Source organism: Dendrobates tinctorius, unplaced genomic scaffold (genome assembly GCF_039654945.1).
Source record: "Dendrobates tinctorius isolate UK_male_01 unplaced genomic scaffold, ASM3965494v1 ptg000086l, whole genome shotgun sequence".
Lineage (NCBI taxonomy): Eukaryota > Metazoa > Chordata > Amphibia > Anura > Dendrobatidae > Dendrobates > Dendrobates tinctorius.
In genome coordinates, this window is record NW_027361754.1 from 65,494,987 (window position 1) to 65,516,584 (window position 21,598).

The 21,598-nt window shown below is 45.1% G+C and overlaps 1 protein-coding gene across 5 annotated transcripts in view; it reads left to right on the forward strand.

The window, feature by feature from the left end:
• The first annotated feature begins 511 nt into the window (after positions 1–511).
• The window catches only part of LOC141097964 (uncharacterized), a 28,132-nt gene continuing 7,045 nt past the window's right edge, over positions 512–21,598 (forward strand). For 2 of the 5 annotated variants that reach the window (XM_073585517.1, XM_073585520.1), the window contains exons 1-3: positions 710–890; positions 3,389–3,451; positions 4,728–4,778. In XM_073585517.1, the coding sequence (XP_073441618.1) occupies positions 3,416–3,451; positions 4,728–4,778 (87 nt within the window). In that variant the 5' untranslated portion in view covers positions 710–890; positions 3,389–3,415. Of the gene's footprint in view, positions 603–705; positions 891–3,388; positions 3,452–4,727; positions 4,779–21,598 lie in introns of those variants that run through there. The other 3 variants (XM_073585518.1, XM_073585519.1, XM_073585521.1) reach the window with 3 other exon arrangements.

Here is a 21,598-nt window from a genome sequence, read left to right on the forward strand (position 1 = left end):
AGCCCACGCTTGGTACAGGGACTGCTACCGCACAGTCTTATGGAATAGGGGCTCAGCGGGCAGAAATGGAGACCGCCCGTTGCCGTCAGAAGTTGGATCGCTAACAGAGGACTTCATTTGAAGATTTTACGCCGGCCATTGCTGGTACTACAACCCCCATCCGACTGTACACTAAGGAGGACAAGCGGTAGTCACAATAAGTACCATTTAAACCTCAGACTCCATTAATTCTTGTTCTTCCCTTAATACCTGTTTATTAACTCCGAGATTATTTGCAACCTTACTGTTAAAGTAAATCATTTTGTTATACCGCATTGCTCTGCAATCCCTGCCTCCTGCATCTCAGCACCTGCTTACAAGTGCACACACTGAATCACTGTTCTCCCATCCACCTCCTGCAGATGGGGACATGAGCCTGGGAAGACTTGTGTCCACGGCCCAGGCCTCCCTGCCCCCTCCGCGCCGTGCACATGGTCTCACACATTTCGAGTCTCCAGCAGCACAGTGACACCATGAACATGAGGAGAGGCAGGGTCAGGTTCAGCCGCTGATGGAGCCCCCTGTGCAGATGCACCGGCTGTGTCCCCCCTCTGCAGTGTCGGGTCAGTAATACAGCATCCACTCCAGCACTGACAGCTGCCTACCCAGAATCCCCTGCTGAGCAGCGCCGGCTCCGCTAGACCCCTCTACACTGCTGCTTCCTATGTGCAAGAAATCTACGGAAGCTTTGTTGCTCAAAAAGCTGTTAATGCAGTTGTTACACTTTGCTGCCGCACAGCCTGCTGGGAATTGTAGTCTTTTACATGAGTTGTCGTTTGTTTTATTGCAGTGGACCAGGAGCTGCAGCCTCTGGGCTGACGCTGTAATATAGCAGAGGTGCTGAGGAGGGGGTAAGTGACCCTCGGATTGGGATCATTGGACACTGGAGGTGTCCAGGAATTGGGTTGTTATGGATGACAGGTCGCTCCCAGGTGCAGATATGGACCAGCAATGAAGACATGGTATCTTGTAGTGATCATGGCCACAGTGGCATGGAGTGTAGAGGGTGCAGTGGGCACACGGGGCGCAGCAGACGCATGGGGGCAGGGAGGAGGCATGGGGCGCAGAGTGTACAGGGGGCACAGCGGATGCATCAGGGGCAAGGAGGACGCAGAGTGTACAGGGGGCAAGGAGGATGCATAGGGGGCACAGAGAAATCAGGGCAGGGAGGATGCATGGGGCGCAGAGTGTACAGGGGGCACAGCGGATGCATAGGGGGCACAGAGAAATCAGGGCAGGGAGGATGCATGGGGCGCAGAGTGTACAGGGGGCACAGCGGATGCATAGGGGGCACAGAGAAATCAGGGCAGGGAGGATGCATGGGGCGCAGAGTGTACAGGGGGCACAGCGGATGCATCAGGGGCAAGGAGGACGCAGAGTGTACAGGGGGCAAGGAGGATGCATAGGGGGCACAGAGAAATCAGGGCAGGGAGGATGCATGGGGTGCAGAGTGTACAGGGGGCACAGCGGATGCATAGGGGGCACAGAGAAATCAGGGCAGGGAGGATGCATGGGGCGCAGAGTGTACAGGGGGCACAGCGGATGCATAGGGGGCACAGAGAAATCAGGGCAGGGAGGATGCATGGGGCGCAGAGTGTACAGGGGGCACAGCGGATGCATAGGGGGCACAGAGAAATCAGGGCAGGGAGGATGCATGGGGCGCAGAGTGTACAGGGGGCACAGCGGATGCATCAGGGGCAAGGAGGACGCAGAGTGTACAGGGGCAAGGAGGATGCATAGGGGGCACAGAGAAATCAGGGCAGGGAGGATGCATGGGGTGCAGAGTGTACAGGGGGCACAGCGGATGCATAGGGGGCACAGAGAAATCAGGGCAGGGAGGATGCATGGGGCGCAGAGTGTACAGGGGGCACAGCGGATGCATCAGGGGCAAGGAGGACGCATAGGGGGCACAGAGAAATCAGGGCAGGGAGGATGCATGGGGCGCAGAGTGTACAGGGGGCACAGCGGATGCATCAGGGGCAAGGAGGACGCAGAGTGTACAGGGGGCAAGGAGGATGCATAGGGGGCACAGAGAAATCAGGGCAGGGAGGATGCATGGGGTGCAGAGTGTACAGGGGGCACAGCGGATGCATAGGGGGCACAGAGAAATCAGGGCAGGGAGGATGCATGGGGCGCAGAGTGTACAGGGGGCACAGCGGATGCATCAGGGGCAAGGAGGACGCATAGGGGGCACAGAGAAATCAGGGCAGGGAGGATGCATGGGGCGCAGAGTGTACAGGGGGCACAGCGGATGCATCAGGGGCAAGGAGGACGCAGAGTGTACAGGGGGCAAGGAGGATGCATAGGGGGCACAGAGAAATCAGGGCAGGGTGGATGCATGGGGTGCAGAGTGTACAGGGGGCACAGCGGATGCATAGGGGGCACAGAGAAATCAGGGCAGGGAGGATGCATGGGGCGCAGAGTGTACAGGGGGCACAGCGGATGCATCAGGGGCAAGGAGGACGCATAGGGGGCACAGAGAAATCAGGGCAGGGAGGATGCATGGGGCGCAGAGTGTACAGGGGGCACAGCAGATGCATAGGGGGCACAGAGAAATCAGGGCAGGGAGGATGCATGGGGCGCAGAGTGTACAGGGGGCACAGCGGATGCACAAGTGGCGCAAAGAAATCAGAGGGCAGGGAGGATGCAAGGGGGCGCAGTGGAGGCAGAGTGCGACAAGTATGTGGGGTGCAGAGGGTGAGAAGGATGCAGAGTGTACACAGGGCACAGCAGAGGCGCAGATAAATCAGGGTGCCGAGGGCAAGGAGGATGGACAGGGGGTGCAGCGGAGAGAGAGTGCGACGATTATGCAGAGGACGGAAGATGCAGGGGTGCAGAGGGTGAGGAGGATGAAGAGTGTAGCGGATGCACAGGGGGTGCAGCGGATGCAGAAAACATAGGACACAGAGGAAACACAGGGTGAGGAGGACACAGAGAGTGTACTACAGTATTATATTCCTTTGATGGAGCTCAGCCTTTGACTTAGATTTCACAGGAGTACCAAGCTAGTGTACTCCGAATGCTGTGGCAACCTATTGGCACCCTGCAATTGTGTTCTGCAGGGAGGGTGAGGCCGAGGATTGTGCAGAAGGAGACTGGAAATCAAAACCGCTCATCACTGTGATCGCACCACTTAAATGCTACTGTACGAGATTGACAGTGTATTTTAAGGGGTTAAACAGCAGTAGTTAGGGCCAGTGTCTAATACAGTGACAGTGTTGGATGGGATACTGTTCATTTAATATAAGTTGTCTTGTTCCCTTACGAGCCCCATGTTTAGGTCTGTGGTGATGGCACGTGTCTATATCTGTATATTTGCACTGAGTGATTACGTTTTTCTCTAATGCAGAATCTGGACCAAAGCAAAAAGGCTGTAATGGTGGACGGTGGGGAAATCCCAAACAGATGCATGGTGAGCCTTATCTACTGCACTAGTCCAGGGATTCCAGGAAATGCAGTTTCCTAAAAGTTTATATCATATTTTAAAAGGTTAATACGCTTCTCCAAAATGTTATTATTGTGCAAGATGCACGCTGTCTGAGCTGCCCTTACACGGGTCCTGTGATCAGCCAAGTTTTTTGCCACATGACCCCAAAGGCCCCGGTTCACGATAGATCAGGGTTCCCCAACTCCAGTCCTCAAGGCCCACCAACAGATCATGTTTTCAGGATTTCCTTTGTATTGCACAGGTGAAGCAATTATCACCTGAGCAATACTAAGGAAATCCTGAAAACCTGATCTGTTGGTGGGCCTTGAGGATTAGAGTTGGGGAACCCTGCAATAGATGACTCATCAAAACAATGCTTTTGCCGTTGGTAGGGCCGAGCTCTCTTGTGTTCTTTGAGAAAGCCAGTGGCTGATATGTCGACAGGCGGCTTATCTTTGGGACAACAATACAATCGGCTGTAAAAAATCGAACACGCGTGATTGTCATCGTCCCCATACACATTAGACTGTCAGATGACCCTGTCGATATTGGTAGGTGCCACTGACATTAGTATAATGTGTATGGGGGCCAAGGATCTTGTGTGCTCGAGCACCAGGGAGATTGGAAATGCACCTCCGGGCCACTTTTGGCCAGGTTCACAAATTGCATATATGCAGATTTCTAAACTGAAATGTGTTTTTGCATGTAAAATCCAACCCTATGTTCCACACATGTTTATACGTTTTTATGTGTTTTTTTGTTGCCGAAGCACAATAAAAAATTTTTTTTTCAAAAACAGAAATTGACATACTCATACTGTGAATTGAAATAAAAACCAAAAAAAACAACCGCATCTGAAAATCTTGGATTATTCAGTTTAATTAGATATTCTCAGATGTGACATCCATGACATAATTTTCCCATTTGCTGTAGGAGTGTAATAAATGGCTGCAAGGATTTAGCCCACGTTTACACTGTCAGTATTTGGTCAGTATTTTACATCAGTATTTGTAAGCCAAAACCAGGAGTGGGTGATAAATCCAGGAGTGGTGACGTGTTTCTATTATACTTTTCCTCTGATTGTGCCGCTCCTGATTTTGGCTACAAATACTGATGTAAAACACTGACCAAATACTGAATCATAAGAAATCAAGGGTAAATTTGAGAAATCTGTGTGTAACACCGGGTGTATTTCAGGCAGAGGTTTATTATAAGATATTTCATTAAAAAATATCATATTTTTATTATTATTAATTTTTAGGCCCAGGAAGTGATGAATTTTTCCACCGCTGTTTGGGCTCCCGGTTCGGTGGTTAGTACACTTGTTCTATCTGATTATATTCCTCTCTGGACCTAATTAATGAGAATTTTGTTCCTATTTTAAGAAATACTAAATACATTGCTCAAAAACATAAAGAGGACACTAAAATACCACATTCTAGTGTAGTGCAGCGGTAGCACACTAGTGCAGTGATGAGGCAGTGACCCAGCAAAGTTCAAAACTAAAGTCTCTACTGCATTTCCTTCCTTGACCACATTAATCTCTAACTCATATAAACACAGCACACGATATCCTTTGAATTGCAGCCGGGCATATATCCTCTGGATTACACAGTAATTAAACATGCCACATGTCCACCTTCATGACCTGTTGCTGTGAGCGATTTAACCACCGTGTTAATGTCAATGTCTCTTAACTCACAGCTTTACCCAATGCACAATATCCTTAAGTTTACAGTCACTAAACACGCTAGTCCTCCTTTGGGCACAGGATCGTCTACCTCCGGTTCACCGCCGGGCACAAGACATCCACCTCCGAAACAGTTGCCGTGGGCAACTGCACTGCCGTGGGTGCCAGGCATCTCAGCTCTCCTGGCTGTTTGGCTCTGCTGGCCTGTGTTACATCACACAGGTGGAGCGCTGCAGAGCCAACTGCTCTGTACTCCTCCATTCGCCAGACTGACACTGATTCTGACCCTGACCTGACACACCCAACCCTTTCCTGCAGGGATTTTAATTTGCATCTGTGGCCTTTAGCCACATGGGAAACCCGGGCCTGGAATTAAACGGACTGCACGACTACCATCCTGCAGTCTGTTTCAAAATGCAAAACCCAGAGCAGGTTTTCCCTAAATCTGCCTTGGACACTAGCATGCCCAAGACTAACACTTATTTTTAGTCCACACTGCAATCACAGCTATGACTGTGACTGCAATGCACTCTCATGGCCTCCATATGCCTCCATACGCATTCTGTGGAGAATACACAGTGACCCCTATTAGTGATACCGGTCACTGCCTCACACTAGATATCACTGAATAAAATATTCCAGTTGAAAATCTTTATTCATTACATAGTGGAATGCGCTTACATCAATAAAACATAAAAATGATCAGTGTAAATCAAAATTAATATCCCATGCAGGTCTGGATTTGTAATGATACTCAAAATCAAAATGAAAAATCAAATTACAGGCTGATCCAACCTCAGAGGAAATGTCTCCAGGCATGGAAATGATGCTCAGTAGTGTGTGTGGCCTCCACGTGCCTGTAATACCTCTCTACGATTCCTGGGCATGCTCCTGATGAGGCGACAGATTTTCTCCTGTGGGATTTCCTCCCAGGCCTGAATTAAAGCATCAGTCCATAGCATCAATACCTTCATAATGCAATAGCTGCCTTCAGCCACATGAGACCTAGCATTGTCATGCATCAGGAGAAACCCTGGGCCAACCGCACCAGCATATGGTCTCACAGTGGGTCTGAGGATCTCATCCCGCTACCTAATGGCATTCAGGGTACCTAAGGCTAGCACATGGAGGGCTGTGCGGCCCTTCAAAAGAAATTCCTCCCCACACCATTTCTGACTAGGCAGCAGAACGTTCTTCACAGCGTCTCCAGACTTTGTCATGTCTGTCACATGTGCTCAGTGTGAACCTGCTCTCATCCGTGAAGAGCATAGGGTGCCAGTGTCGAGTCTGCCAATCTTGGTGTTCTCTGTTAAATGCCAATCACCCTGCACAGTGTTGGGCTGTAAGCGTAACACCCACTTGCGGATGTCAGCCCCTCATGCCACCCTCATGGAGTCTGTTTCTTACAGTTTGAACACACACGGAGGTCATTTTGCTGGAGTCAGACACTGCTCCTCCTGGTTCCTCCTTGCACAAAGGAGGAGGTAGCTGTCCTGCTGCTGGCTTGTTGTCCTCCTATGGCCCCCTCCACGTCTCCTGGTGTACTGGCCTGTCTCCTGGTATCTGTTCCATGCTGACAGACAGACACAGCTACCCTTCTTGCCACAGCTCGCATTGATGTGTCATCCTAAATGAGCTGCACTGCCTAAGCAACTTGCAGAACCTCTCATTTATAGGGTTGTCTTGCTAACTTCCTATCATTTCTACCTCTTATCTGTACCACTTGCACATCAGCAGGTGAAATTGATTCACTTATCATAACTGGACAGGTTGATTTCACAGAAGTGTGATTGGCTTGGAGCTACATTGTGTTGTTTAAGTGTTCTCTTTATGTTTTTGAAAAGTGTGTGTATATTTACACACACAGCTCTGGCAAAAACTAAGGCTGTGTGCACACGGTGCGGTTTCTGCTGCGTTTCCGCAGCGGTTTTGCCGCTGCGGAAACGCAGCAGTTCCACTGACCAAGTACAGTACAATGAAACCCTATGGGGTTTCAAAAACGCTGTGCTGACGGTGCGGTTTTTTCCGCGCGGTTTTGCTGCGGTTTACAAACCGCAGCATGTCAATTGTTTGTGCGGTTTCCGCAGCGGATTCATACCTCTACCATAGTAGAGGTGTGAAACCGCAGGGCAAAACCGCAGACCAAAACGCAGGAAAACCGCAGGTCACTTTACCTGCGGTTTTACCTGCGTTTCCGCGCGGAAAAAACCGCAGCGGAATCCGCAACGTGTGCACATAGCCTAAGAGACCACTGTATAGTTTTATAAAAATCAGCTTCTCTACATGTCTGACAGCCATTCCATTCCAGTGTCAGTTGAATTCCTACCAGAGTACACCTCATTCTACTTAATGTGCTTCTGATTAGGTGATCACCTGAACCAAATCTTATTTAATGAAGGAAAGTATCAAAAACCCTGCTGTGGTGTTCACAATCCTCTAGCAATAGGACAAGCTGGATGGCAAAACAAGTGCTAGCAATATCCCAAAAGTAATAGGGTTGAAAAAATAACTTTCAACCATGCCAAAGGAGTCGAAAAGAAAAGTCTTGAGGGAGGAAAAGAAGGGCTCAATTCTGGCTTTACTAGCAGAGGGATACAGTGAGCGTCATGTTGTCTCCATCCTTAAAATTTCTAAGACGGTAGTCCATTACAGCAAGGTCAAGCAGCAGACATTGGGGACAACAAAGCTACACGCGGGCAGAGGGCAAAAACGACTCACCACTGATTGGGATTACCGTCATCTTATTCGAATGTCACTCAGCAACCGCAGGATGACCTACAAAAGGAATGGCAAATGGCAGCTGGGGTAAAGTGCACGGCAAGAACAGTTCGTAACAGGTTCCTAGAGGCAGGGCTCAAGTAATGTAAAGCTAGAAAAAAGCCTTTCATAAATGAGAAGCAAAGGAGAGCCAGGCTGAAGTTTGCCAAAAACCATAAGGCTTGGACCATAGAGGACTGGAGTAAGGTAATCTTCTCTGATGAGTCTAATTTCCTGCTTTGCTCAACACCTGGTCGTCTATTGGTTAGACAGAGACCTGGAGAGGCGTACAAGCCACAGTGTCTTGCACCCACTTTGAAATTTGGTGGAGGATCGGTGATGATCTGGGGATGCTTCAGCAGGGCTGGAATGGGCAGGTTAATCTTTGCGAAGGACGTATGAATCATGCCACATACAAGGTTATCCTGGAAAAACAGTTGGTTCCTTCTGCTCAGGCAATGTTACCCAACTCTGAGGACTGGTTTTTCCAGCAGGACAATTCACCATGCCACACAGCTAGGTCAATCAATGTGTGGATGAAGGACCACCACATCAAATCTCTGTCATGGACAGCCCAATCTCCAGCCCTGAACCCCATTGAAAACCTCTGGAATGTAATCAAGAGTAAGATGGATAGTCACAAGCCATCAAACAAAGAACTGCTTAAATTTTTGTACCAGGAGTGGCATCAGGTCACCCAAAAGCAGTGTGAAAGACTGGTGGAAAGCATGCCTAGACGCAAAGCTGTGATTAAAAATCATGGATATTCCACAAAATATTGATTTCTGAATTCTTCCTGAGTTAAAATATTAGTATTGTTGTTTCTAAAGGATTATGCATTTATTTTCTTAGCATTATTTGAGGTCTGCAAACACTGCATTTTTTTTGTTCTTTTGACCATTTCTCATTTTCTGAAAATAAATACAAAATTTAGTGCATGGAAATGCGAAGACATGTTGTCAGTAGTTTATATAATAAAAGAGCAATTTACATTTTACTCAAATATATACCTATAAAGAGAAAAATCAGACAAACTGAAAATTTTGCAGTGGTCTCTTAAATTTTTGCCAGAGCTGTATATAGAAATGTATCATATATTCTAGAAATCTATGACTATGTATAAACTGATTCCTTTTTTGATGTGTTTTCGGAGCTGATGACCCAAGCTTTTTATGAGGATTTGGAGAGTTTTTGTTCAGATTCTTCTCCAAAAACTCCTGAAACAAACCCTCAAGTGTGAACACACCCTAAGGTTTTATTCAGACTTATGTTTTTTCTTGTATTTGCAAAAAGAAGGACCAGTTTCCATCAGGGTTTAGAATTAGATTTTCATCAGTTTGGTCAGTGTGTCCTTTTTTCCCATCAGTGTTGTATCCATTTTTCTTGTATGCAAAAAAATGGAAAACTGATGAAAGTTTTTCAAACATCTAACAATGAATAAAACTCTAGGATCATAGAAACATAGAATCGTAGAGTTGGAAGGGACCTCCTGGGCCATCTGGTCCAACCCCCTGCTCAAAGCAGGATTCGCTAAATCATCCCAGTCAGATGTCTGTCCAGCCTCTGTTTGAAGACTTCCATTGACGGAGAACTCACCACTTCTCGTGGCAGCCTGTTCCACTCATTGATCACTCTAACTGTCAAAAAGTTTTTTCTAATATCTAATCTGTGTCTCCTCCCATTCAGTTTCATCCCATTGCTTCTAGTCTTTCCTTGTGCAAATGAGAATAAAGTTGATCCTTCTACAATGTGACAGCCCTTTAGATATTTGTAGACAGCTATTAAGTCTCCTCTCAGTCTTCTCTTTTGCAAACTAAACATTCCCAAATCCTGCAACCTTTCCTCATAAGACAGGGTTTGCAGACCGGTCACCATTCTGGTCGCTCTTTTCTGAACTTGCTCCAGTTTGTTGATGTCTTTTTTAAAATGTGGTGCCCAAAACTGGACACAATATTCCAGATGAGGTCTGACCAAAGAGGAGTAGAGGGAAATAATGACTTCACGTGATCTAGACTGTATGCTTCTGTTAATACATCCTAGAACTGCATTTGCCTTTTTTGCTGCTGCATCACACTGTTGACTCATATTCAGTCTGTGATCTATTAGTATACCCAAGTCTTTTTCACATGTGCTGTCACTTAGCCCTATTCCTCCCATTCTATATATGCTTTTTTCATTTTTATTGCCCAGATGTAGTACTTTTCATTTCTCCCTGTTAAAAACCATTCTGTTAGTTACTGCCCACTTCTCCAGTTTATTTAAATCTTTTTGAATCCTCTCTCTCTCTTCTCTAGTATTAGCTATCCCTCCTAGCTTTGTGTCATCAGCAAATTTAATCAGTTTACCCTCAATTCCTTCATCTAAATCGTTGATAAAGATGTTGAACAATACAGGGCCCAGGACAGAGCCCTGTGGTACCCCACTTGAGACATTCTTCCAACTGGATGTGCAGCCATTTACGACCACTCTTTGGGTCCGATCACTAAGCCAGCTATGAATCCACCTAACAGTTGCCTTGTCCATTCCATACTTAGTCATTTTTTCAATAAGGATTGTATGAGAGACTTTGTCAAATGCTTTGCTGAAGTCAAGATATACTATATCTACAGCATATACTATATCTACATCTAGGAGGCCATCCACATGCTGTGTGAGTTCTCTGCTAACCCATAGACTAAGGCTAGGTTCACATTAGCGTTTCTGTGCACTGCGTATCATCTGCATGCGCAAACGCATGCAAAAATGGTGGGGAAAGACTTGGAAACGGAGACATATTGGAAGTTGAGGGTGGAGGTGGTGGGCAATGTTTCTTTCCAACTTTTTTTTCCTGCCCGTTTTGCTGCTTCCTCGCCGTTTTGTTTTTTCCTGTTCCTGGGATGCTGCACTCGGCTGCGTGATGGAAGGTGAAGGCTGTATGGCTACTGCACTCGGCTGCGTGGTGGAAGTTGAAGGCTGTATGGCTGCTGCACTCAGCTGCATGGTGGAAGTTGAAGACTGCTTGTCTGGCGCGGTGGAGCTGCGTACTGTAGGAACAGTCCTAATGTCCAGCGGTGTGGTGGTGGATAGGTCACTTGCACTGTCATCGGTTGTTGAGCAGACTGGTATCCAAGTCTTTGAGATGTTTGGAAGGGTGCTGGAGAATTCTGCCACTGCTGCTGTGCTGGCCTTTGTAGGAAACAAACTTTGTGCCTGCTGCTGATATCGGGACTGCTGCAATGCCTGGCTGTAAGCAGCCTGGCAGGCTTGCATCACGTTCAGCTGGAGATCAGGTGGTTGGTTTTCCGACACGCACCTCTCAATTGAAGAAAAAAAATGTCGCTCCGGTCTCTGAAGGTCGGCTTCCAGGTGGTCAAGGCGTCTGTGGACTTCTTGGAAAAGTGTGTTCACCTGAGTGAACCCACTATCCAGTCTTTTTACAACCGCCTTCATCCCATCCTGGAAGATCGAGCCTAAGTGAAGAAACTCAGGCATAACTGGCCTCTCCCTGGCCCTCTGCCGCTGACGAGAAGACCCAACAAAACTAGTGGCAGAGGGAAAAACTAGATGGACCGGCTGCATGTTCCCCAGCCTGTGAAGGCAGCCTGGTTGCTCCATCACTGGTGGATGATTGGTACTGGGCATGTTTGTTGGCTGGTCAATGAGGGGCCGCTCCAACTGAGGACGATCAAGGTTGTGTTGTGCTGCACCAGGTTCTGTGTGGAAAATAAATGAAAAACATTAGTAAAAAAATTTATATACTTTATATAATAGTAAAAGACAGCACAAAAGATACTCGCGTTCACTGAGCAAGTGCAGGCCTCAGAAACAAAAGTAGACTATGGTATTTATATTTTCTGAGCGTTGCAGCAGAACCACTTCGAACCCGACTCTCCTCTCTCATGTCCTTATTGAAGCGATCCTTCATCAAACGCCAACGGACTTTTATTCTCTTCACTGTGAAGGGGACAAAAAAGGAAAAAATTAATTGTAAAACAATGCACCTACATTACCAGGATCACTGCCGCATCAGACCACATTGCAATACTTACGAAAATCATTTTTGGTACGTGGCGTGGCACGGTCCCAATCAGCCACCAGCGATCTTGCCACTTCTTCCCAGAGTCGTCGAATCCATGCTGAGTCAGAATGATTACGATCACGAGGGTCCCACAACGCTGCTCGCTCTTGCACAGATTGAATGAGATGGTTGTTATCAATCTCTGGTTGTGGAACCTATAGATCAAATTAAAAAAAAATGTAAGTATAACTGAAAACAAATTCAATTACAACTCTGATGAAGAAAAGACTACTTACACCCCGTCTTTCCTCATAAACTTGAGGCCGACGACCCTGAGAAGATTCATTTCCACTCCTGCTGTTCTGCACTGGAAGGTACCTGGAAAGAAAATACATGATTTACCACATGTATAGTATTGCCAGTCAATACATACCGATCAGTATATCAAATGTGATTACATAATCAGTGTCATGTCCACTCTCGGAAGCTTCACTGGAGGACATGTTGGATGTGCAGGCAGTAGTCAAGTGAAACACTACAGAAAAGAACAGAGAAGAAAAATTAAACTTGTTAAGAACCAAACAAAAAAATATTAAAAACACAATGGACACCGCCCCCTACAGAAGAGACGCGGTGAGACCGGCGGCTTGCTCCCCTTGCTTGCCTTGTAACGGCTGCGGTGACAGTTGTTGGCCGCTATTGAACCGACGCCTGGGGGAGAGTGAGACTCACAGAAAGGAGGTCACCCAGGTGCGTAGTTAGCCAGAACGCGAGACACAGGCCCAGAAGAGTTTGCAGGGGTGAGAGGCGTCTGTTACTAACAGCCCCATAAACTTCACTCATTTCAAGAGCTGAAAGTCGATTCAAAACCCCGCATTTACCTCAGGCCCTTCTATATTCCCCCCCCCCCTAGCAGCTATTCTGTCTGATTGGGGGTACGGAGTACTCTATTACAAGGACTGAATTGGCGCCAAATTCTCCTCTGTTTGGAGAAGCTAAGATGCCATTTTCTCCCCTCTTTCCTCATAGAAAGGAACTGAAAAGAAGGCTCACTACATAACCTTTTCTTTTCTCCAATCAATCCCTTCTCTCAACTAGTGAAAAAATCTCTCTATTTGGGGTTAAGGAGATGCTTCTTAATTGCATTTATACTTTGGAGGAGACAGAATAATATATATTTGTTATTTCCACGTTCATCCTCTATAATAGTGAGTCTGCGCCACCTACTGGCAGATCTATGTTACTGTGCTTGTTTTTCAGTTTCATACATGCCGACATCATTGTTTCCTACAACCTGAGCTCAAAACTCTTCAAAATAGCAACAAGCATGCTAAGTCTGATAATGATTCATTAAACGAACTGATTATCTAGTGGTGATTTTATGAAAACACGCTCATAATTTCGATATGGTTAAAACAATTGAGGAGCGTGTCAAAGTGCTTCCCGACAGTAACAAAGCCCGCAAACAAGTGGATCTTGACAGATTTTTAAAGAAGAAACCTTCTACCCAGCAGCCATCACTGAAAAACCCGACCAACCAAGCGATGGAACATCAACGCTCTGATACCTCGGACTCAAACGAGGACAGCTCAGACGGCAAATCCTGTCCTCTGAATAGTGCTCCCATCTCCAGATCATTTCTAAAGAAATCTTTGACCCAAGCAATGAAACCTTTGCTGCAGGAAATAGCAGGACTCAGAACAGATGTAAAACAAATAGGAGACAGAGTGGAGTCACTTGAATCTGCCCAAATGGAACTGACAGAACATTCCGAAACTTTAAGAGAACAAATCTCCTACCATCAAAAGCAGTTAAATACCACCCTTCTGGCTATTGAAGACCAGGAGGACAGGAGCCAGAGGAAGAATGTCAGAATAAAAGGAACTCCTGAAACCTATGCCACTGAAGCTATTGAAAAAGTCACTAGAGAAGTTTTTTCATCCTTAGTGGGCCAAGACAGAGCGGAGAAGATAGTCATTGAACGAGTGCACAGAGCTCTAAAGCCCAAACCAAAACCACCAGATCCCCCTAGAGACATTATCTGTGGCCTTCTCAGTTTCGTTGATACGAACGCTATCCTCACCAAAGCAAGAGAAATGGCCCCTCTCCTCTATGAAGGCTCTCCTTTTCAAATATTCCAAGACATAGCACCTTCAACTCTGGCCAAGAGAAGGTTGATGAAACCCCTGCTAGACACGCTGAGATCACACAAGCTCCCTTACAGATGGTTGTTTCCATTTGGAGTAGCAATTATAAAAGATGGAAGACAGATCGCCGTCCGCACCCCTGAGGACCTACAGAAAGCTTGGGAGATCTTGTAGATTCCCCCGGTAGAGGTGCCCTCCTGGATGCCTTTGGAGGTGAACTACTCCTATCCGCAGCTGCAAAAGACGGAGAATTGGTCCACACAGAAGAAGACGGGCTCTCCCAAATTCAAGAAGCAGAATCATAGACGCACAGCTGCCTAATCTCTAGACTGTCCACTTGCTTGGATGCCGCCGACTCAAGTCCTGATGGGAGAGGGTGCGGGGAGGGATAGATAACCCCTTGTTGCCGTCGGGCCACCTTATCCCCCTTTGGACTGGTCGGTTTATGTTCTTTTGTTACTGTTCCTTACTTATTGTGCTCTACTTTCACAAGACAACTAAACATGTTTGTGTTGTAACTAATTATCTTCACCCAGTCTCCTAGGACTTATAGGGGATCGCGGCTGGACGTTCTGTTCATCCCCCCTTATGGACTGTCTTGTCTGCTTTCGATTCGAAGTTGGGCTCCCCCCCTGCTGCAGATAAGATTTTCATTGTCAATAATTGTTTATATGTTGTTTTCGTTGTTCGACGTTCTTACACTGGTGCAGCGTATGTCATTTAGTTCAGCTCACAGACACACTTCATCCCATGTTCAGTCAATTTACAGTAAATAGTCTGACATTAGCATCCTTCAATGTGAAGGGCCTGAACTCCCCAGCCAAGAGGAGTCAAATTATGCTACTGCTAAAGAAAAATAAAACAAAGATTGCCTTTCTACAGGAGACTCACTTTAAAAATGGTCGCTCCCCTGTTACCTTCCGCTCTGCCTTCCCGATTTGGTTTAATAGCAACAGTTCTTCTGCTTCAAAAGGGGTCAGCATCGCTCTATCTAAGAATCTGCCTTTCCAATGGAAGGACACGCTCTCGGATTCAGAGGGCCGCTACATTATGGTGAAAGGCCTGTTGGCTAACACTATGGTAACTTTGTGTAACCTGTACGCCCCCAATAAGCGCCAGGAACTGTGGCTGTCAAAAACCTTGGGTACACTATCCTTATTTAAGGAAGGTCTACTCATAATAGGGGGAGATTTTAATGTTACTCTAAATTCCTCATTAGACTCATCTTCAGGAGCAAAAAACACCTCACAAAAAGCGATTAGGAAGATTCACATTGCCTTGAGCTCACTAAATCTGATAGACCCTTGGAGAGCAAACAACCCAGAGACAAAGGACTATACTTTTTTCTCTCCCCCACACAACTCATATCAAAGACTAGACTATTTTTTTTGTCCAAAACCATACCCTTCCCCTAATAAAGAAAACCCACATAGGACCTTTTACATTATCAGATCATGCACCCATATACCTAGAAATCACCATTACCTCTCTCCCGAAGCCCATGGGAATGTGGAGACTGAACGAAACCCTGTTAGATAATGATAAAAACCTTGATAAAATATAGAACACATTAGGTCTGTTTTTTAAGGAGAACATGCATCTTGACATATCCCTGCCGATGGTATGGGAGGCCCATATGGCGGTGATCAGAGGGGAACTCATAGTCTTGGGCTCCTTTACAAAAAAAAGTAGAGACAAAGAGATCCTATCTATTATACATCAAATTAACACTCTTGAAACAGTACATCAAAAATCCTTAGCAATCCAAGTGCAAGATTCCCTGAAAAACCTAAGGAACAAATTAAAAGATATCTTAAATGTTCGTTCAGCCAAGACCTACCTAAGTTCCAAGCAGAAATTCTATATGCATGGCAACAGAGGAAGTAAGCTTACTTCCTTGCTTTTAAAAAAAACAGAGCATTTATACGAAAAATCAAAAATGATAAATCTCAAATAGTCTCTAAGACAGATGACATAGCACAAGCGTTCATGCGGTTCTATGATGACCTCTATAAGTTGCCCAGGCCCCCCTCAATGCTTGACTCTTTGGAGGCAGAGGATAAAATTTCAACTTTCCTCTCCAATATTGACTTGCTGAAACTTAACCCCACAATCAAAGACGCACTACTGGCTCCAATCACAACACGAGAAATTTTAGAGACCCTAAAATCAATACCTAAGGGCAAATCTCCAGGCCCTGACAGTCACCCAATCATATACTATAAAAAGTTTGCGGACATCCTTGCCCCACACTTGTCTAACCTTTTCAATGAACTTCTAAAAGGCACCCCTCTACCCAAACAAGCGTTAGAAGCTTTTATAACTATTATACCCAAGGATGGGAATAATCCGGAGCTGTGTGGCAGCTACCGCCCCATATCCCTGTTAAACACATGTTAAACTTTGGGCAAAGATCTTAGCCACCAGGGTGAGCGGCCTTATACCCAAGCTGGTTCATCCTGATCAGACTGGATTTGTGAAGGGGAGGGAGGGTAAGGACAACACAGCCAGGATTCTTCACTCTGTCAACCATGCCCTTAAAACAAAATCCCCCTTGGTCCTATCAACCGACGCAGAAAAGGCATTCGATCGCGTAAATTGGCACTACATGGAGAAAACACTTGAAAAATTTGATTTTCCTAGCAACTTTGTCAATGCGATATTTTCTTTATACTCAGATCCGTCTGCTAAGATAAAAATCAATGGTATATACTCCCAACCCTTTGATATCCGAAATGGCACACGTCAGGGCTGTCCCCTCTCACCCACCCTTTTCATTCTGGTAATAGAAACATTAATCCAAGCAGTGCGACAAAACCCAGATATTAAGGGACTAAAAATTAAACACACTGAGCAGAAATATGCAGCCTTCGCTGATGACCTGCTCATCCTTATTACTAACCCCAGAGTAGCCACACACAGTATAGTCGACCTTTTCCACAATTTTAATGAATTATCAGATTTTAAAATCAATTGGGACAAATCGGAGGCACTGAATATACCGGCCTCAGATAATGACATCTCCTTCTTTAAGGGCACAACACCATTCCAATGGCCTACTAACCACATCAAATACTTGGGAATTTTTCTTACCAGGAACCCGCAAGACCTCTACAAAGAAAACTATAATAAACTGATTAAAACTATCGCAGGGCAATTAAAGTCCTTTGATCACCCGTATCTCTCTTGACTGGGAAGAATAAATATAGTTAAAACATATATCATACCTAAAATACTATATACGATGTCCATGATGCCAATTCCACTCCCCAAAATTTTCTTTTTGACCATCAGGAAAACTATCTCACAATATGTTTGGAAGTTCAAAAAATCGAGGCTTTCTCACAGATTTCTTAATCTCCCGTTTTCATCCGGGAGCTTAAACTTTCCAGACTTCACCTCCTATTATAAAGCTATTCACATCAATAGATGGTTGAAACTCGCACTTGCATATCAATCCCCGCACCACAATAATCTAGAACTACGTCTCCTCGAGAAAAATACCTATCACTATATTTGGAACGATTTGCTGCCCCCCGCCCATTTAAAACTAGATCCAATCACCCTAACTACTTTAAAAGTCAAAAAAGAATTAAGCAAAACTTTATCCATTTCAGAAGGTCTATCCGCATTAGTACCCACTAATGTTATTCCATATCTTCTTAATCCAAATTATACAGACTTTTTTAATTTGTGGCATCGACTCCCATATCAGGCAATTTCCCAACTGGGCTTGGGAAATGTTTCTTTATTAGATATTTGGCCCAAGGATGCCTGTACGCGCCCGGAGAACTTTATACAAGTAGCCCACGTCTCTGAAATTTTAAAGCAATTTAATGTTAAACACAATAAGACCAGAAACTGGTCTTGGATCGAAATGCTGACGAAACTCCCCATGCCAATCCCCGGACTGCTCTCCGGAGTATATAAAAATATTATAACTCCCTCCAGCTCGCTGAAACCAGTCTGCTTACTTTCATAGGAAAAAGAGCTTGGCTTTTTGCTAACTTACTCGAAAGTACCGTACATAAGATTCTGGCCAACTCGAGAGGGTTCTCCAGATGCATTTTATTGCAAGAAAATTCTTACAAAATCCTAGTGAGATGGTATAGAACACCTGAGTTCTTGCACCATCTTGGATTGATCGACTCAAAATTATGCTGGAGATGCGGTTTGGGTGTAGGCAATATGTCGCATATCTACTGGACCTGCCCACTTCTGAAAGATTTTTGGTCAGGGATCAACAAAACACTTGTAGACTTAAAGTTGATTTCCAGAAACCTTTCTCCTAAGGAAGTGTTGCTCTCTTGTCCCACATCAGAGTGTAGGTTAACAAAACATAGTCCTCTGGCTCTATTATTAAGCGCAGCCAAACATTTAATCTCTTCCCACTGGAAGAATCCTTCCCCTCCACCCCTTACCGAATGGTTCGAAAAAATCAAACTCATATACAGAATGGAGGAGCTGTCTAGTTGGGAAACTCATTTGCATCCCTTTTTTCCTAAAAGCCTAGGCCACTTGGAGGCAAAAATATGCCAAAACCTAGCCTGCTAAAGGTCCCCTGATCTCTTCAATCTTCTTGTAGGGCAATCCACCAGCTGTCTGTTGTTCTTTTCTAAATACTCCCTTTTATCAATAGACCTCAACTAGCAGTACTTGGCTGACCTGGTATTTAATTCTCCGCACTTATGGTTCCCTTCCCGTTCAGGCCCCATACAATCAAAACATTCAATGCTTTCTATGAAATCTACTTCTCTGCTTATTCATCTAGATGACATTCATATACGTACCTCTGTTTGTCTCTGTATCAATGCACTGGTTTTACTGTTAACTCTGTTGTGCTTTTTGGGTCCGACTCTGTTAGTCTGACCTACTAATATCTGCAATATACTGCTGGTTTAATATCCACACTTTTACTTGAAAAGTACTCTCTAGCTGTATTGCGGTTATATTTTTTTTCAATAAAAAAATATACAATAAAAAAAAAAAAACACAATGGACACCAATACTTACTTTACAGGCAGTAGTCTGACAGCACAGCTGTCAGGCAGCACAGAACCGGGATGGCAGTACAGTACCAGGACGGCAGCACAGCACCGAGACGGAGAAATCCTGGATAGGAGAAATTAGGGTCAGTACCACAGCACCAGAATGGAGAAATCCTGGACAGGAGAACTGAAGGGCCAATACCATACCACTGGAACAGAGGAATCCTGGACAGGACAAGCAAGTCACAACAGTAGTCCGGGACCGGAGCTGCAACCAGTCTACAAGGAATAGAAAAAAAATTAGTACAGACTACAGAGACAGACAGGGCTTCTATACTTACGTAGTCTTGTGCTCACATCACATCCAGAGTCTAGAGAGTGGCCTTGCGGTTTCCACACTTCCTGTTATACAGCTGGCAATTAAAATCACTTCCTGGACCTGCTCATTCTGAAGTAACGCATGTGTGTAGAACGCATGCGTACGCATGCCCTTACGTACCAATGCGTTCCCATAGACAGTAATGTGTTTTGACTCACTCATCCGCATGCGCATGACTTCGCATAATTGACACTTCAAAAAATGCAACATGTTGCGTTCGCCGGACAAAGCGAAATGACGCATGCGTATGCAAATGCATGCCAACGCATGTCCTTGCGTACACAATGTTAAATATATGTACTCATGACGCATGCGGATCATACGCTGCGCACAGAAACGCTAATGTGAAACCAGCCTTACATTGGTGAGTTTTAGCTGAGACTTGGGTTAACCCTTTCATGACGCTGCCAATTTTCATTTATGCATTTTCTTTTTTTCACCCCTTCTTCTCAGAATCTTTAACTTTTTTTATTTTTCGTCCACATAGCCAAATGTGGTCTTGCGTGACATGTTGCACTTTTGAGTGGGACTATTCGTATTATAAAAAAACACAATTCTGATGATTTTTTAGGAACTGTTTTTACTGTTGTGTGGTAAAAATCACCTTTCAATATGATTCTCCTCATCAATATGATTACTGGGATACCCAACATGTCTAGTTTTTTATTATTTAAGGGTATGTGCACACAGTTTTTTGTCTCTGCGGATTTTGTAGAGAAAACTGCAGGAAATCCGCAGGACAAAGTGCTGCGGTTTATCTGCGTTTTTTCTGCGGTTTTGCCCTGCGGTTTTACACCTCATAATGGATGAGGTGTAAAACTGCAGTGTTTCTGCACCAAACAATTGACATGCTGCGGATTGTAAACCGCGCGGAAAAATAAAGGTAGGAAAGGTAGGAAATAAAGGTACTGTACAACGCAGCAGAATCTGCTGCGTTTCTGCAGAGCCAAAAACGCTGCGGAAACGCAGCAGAAACCGCAAAGTGTGCACATACCCTTAGTGGTGAAAAAAAAAAGTTTGGTTTGTGTCAACATTTTCAGTGACCCCTTAGGCTGTGTTCACACACAGCGTTTTTTTAGCGGTTTTTACCGCGGTTTTCACTATAAAACCGCTAAAAATAAGCTGCACAGTCATTTCTATGCATTTTGCACTTTGTGTGCACACGCAGCATGCACATTAATTTTGCGTTTTTTTCCGCGGTTTAGGCTTCTCCCATGCTTTTAGAAACCGCTGCGGTAAAAAATGGATCAAAAACGCATCAAAACCGCTCAAAAAACGCACAAAAACCGCCGCGGAAAAATAGGTGCGGTTTCTGGGAAGGGATTCAGGTTTTTGTGCAGAAATTTTCTGCAACGTTTGCACATACCCTAATGGTTCCACTTTTCGGTTGATGGAGCTATGTGATGGCTTATTTTTGGCGGGCCTAGATGTAGTTTTTATTGATACCATTTTGGGATAGATATGACCTTTTGATTGGTCGATACTGAATTTTTTTTGGTGTTGCAGCCACCAGGAAACCGTGATTTTGACGTTCTTGAATTTTTTCCGTATGCGGTGTTTACCAATGAGGTTAATTATTTTTACATTTTGATGGGTTGCACTATTCTGAACGCGTCAATAATACATACATGTATTTTTTACTTTTTTAATCTTTATTTTTAATAGGAAAAATGGGGGGTAATTTGACCTTTTATGTTTTTTTTTTTTTAAATTTTTCTCATATTTTCTAAACTTTTCATTCTATTTCTTAGTCCCTTTAGGGGACTATAACCTGCAATCGTCTGATCGCTTGTGTTATATACAGCAATTCCACACTATTGCTGCATATAGTAAAAATCATGGTCTCCTTTGAAGCCCAACCACAAGTAGTGTTTGAGGAGAGCTCCTTAATGACAAGCATTGAGGTCTTCAGCAGACTCCTGACAAAGTAACCAACTGGCCACCCGTGATTACGTCACAGGCTTGCTGATGGGTGCATTGAATGATGTGTCTCCCTGTGGCGTTCACAGTCCAAGTACAGACCGCAATCTTCAGATTGGTTACCCGAACTCAACAACCTTCTAGACATCTACAAGGCTGTAGAGTTTGGGATCAGGAGACCCGCGGCCGGTCTGTACTCGGACTGTGAATGTCGGACTTGTGAACCTAGTGTTACGAGCAATCGGCAAATTCGA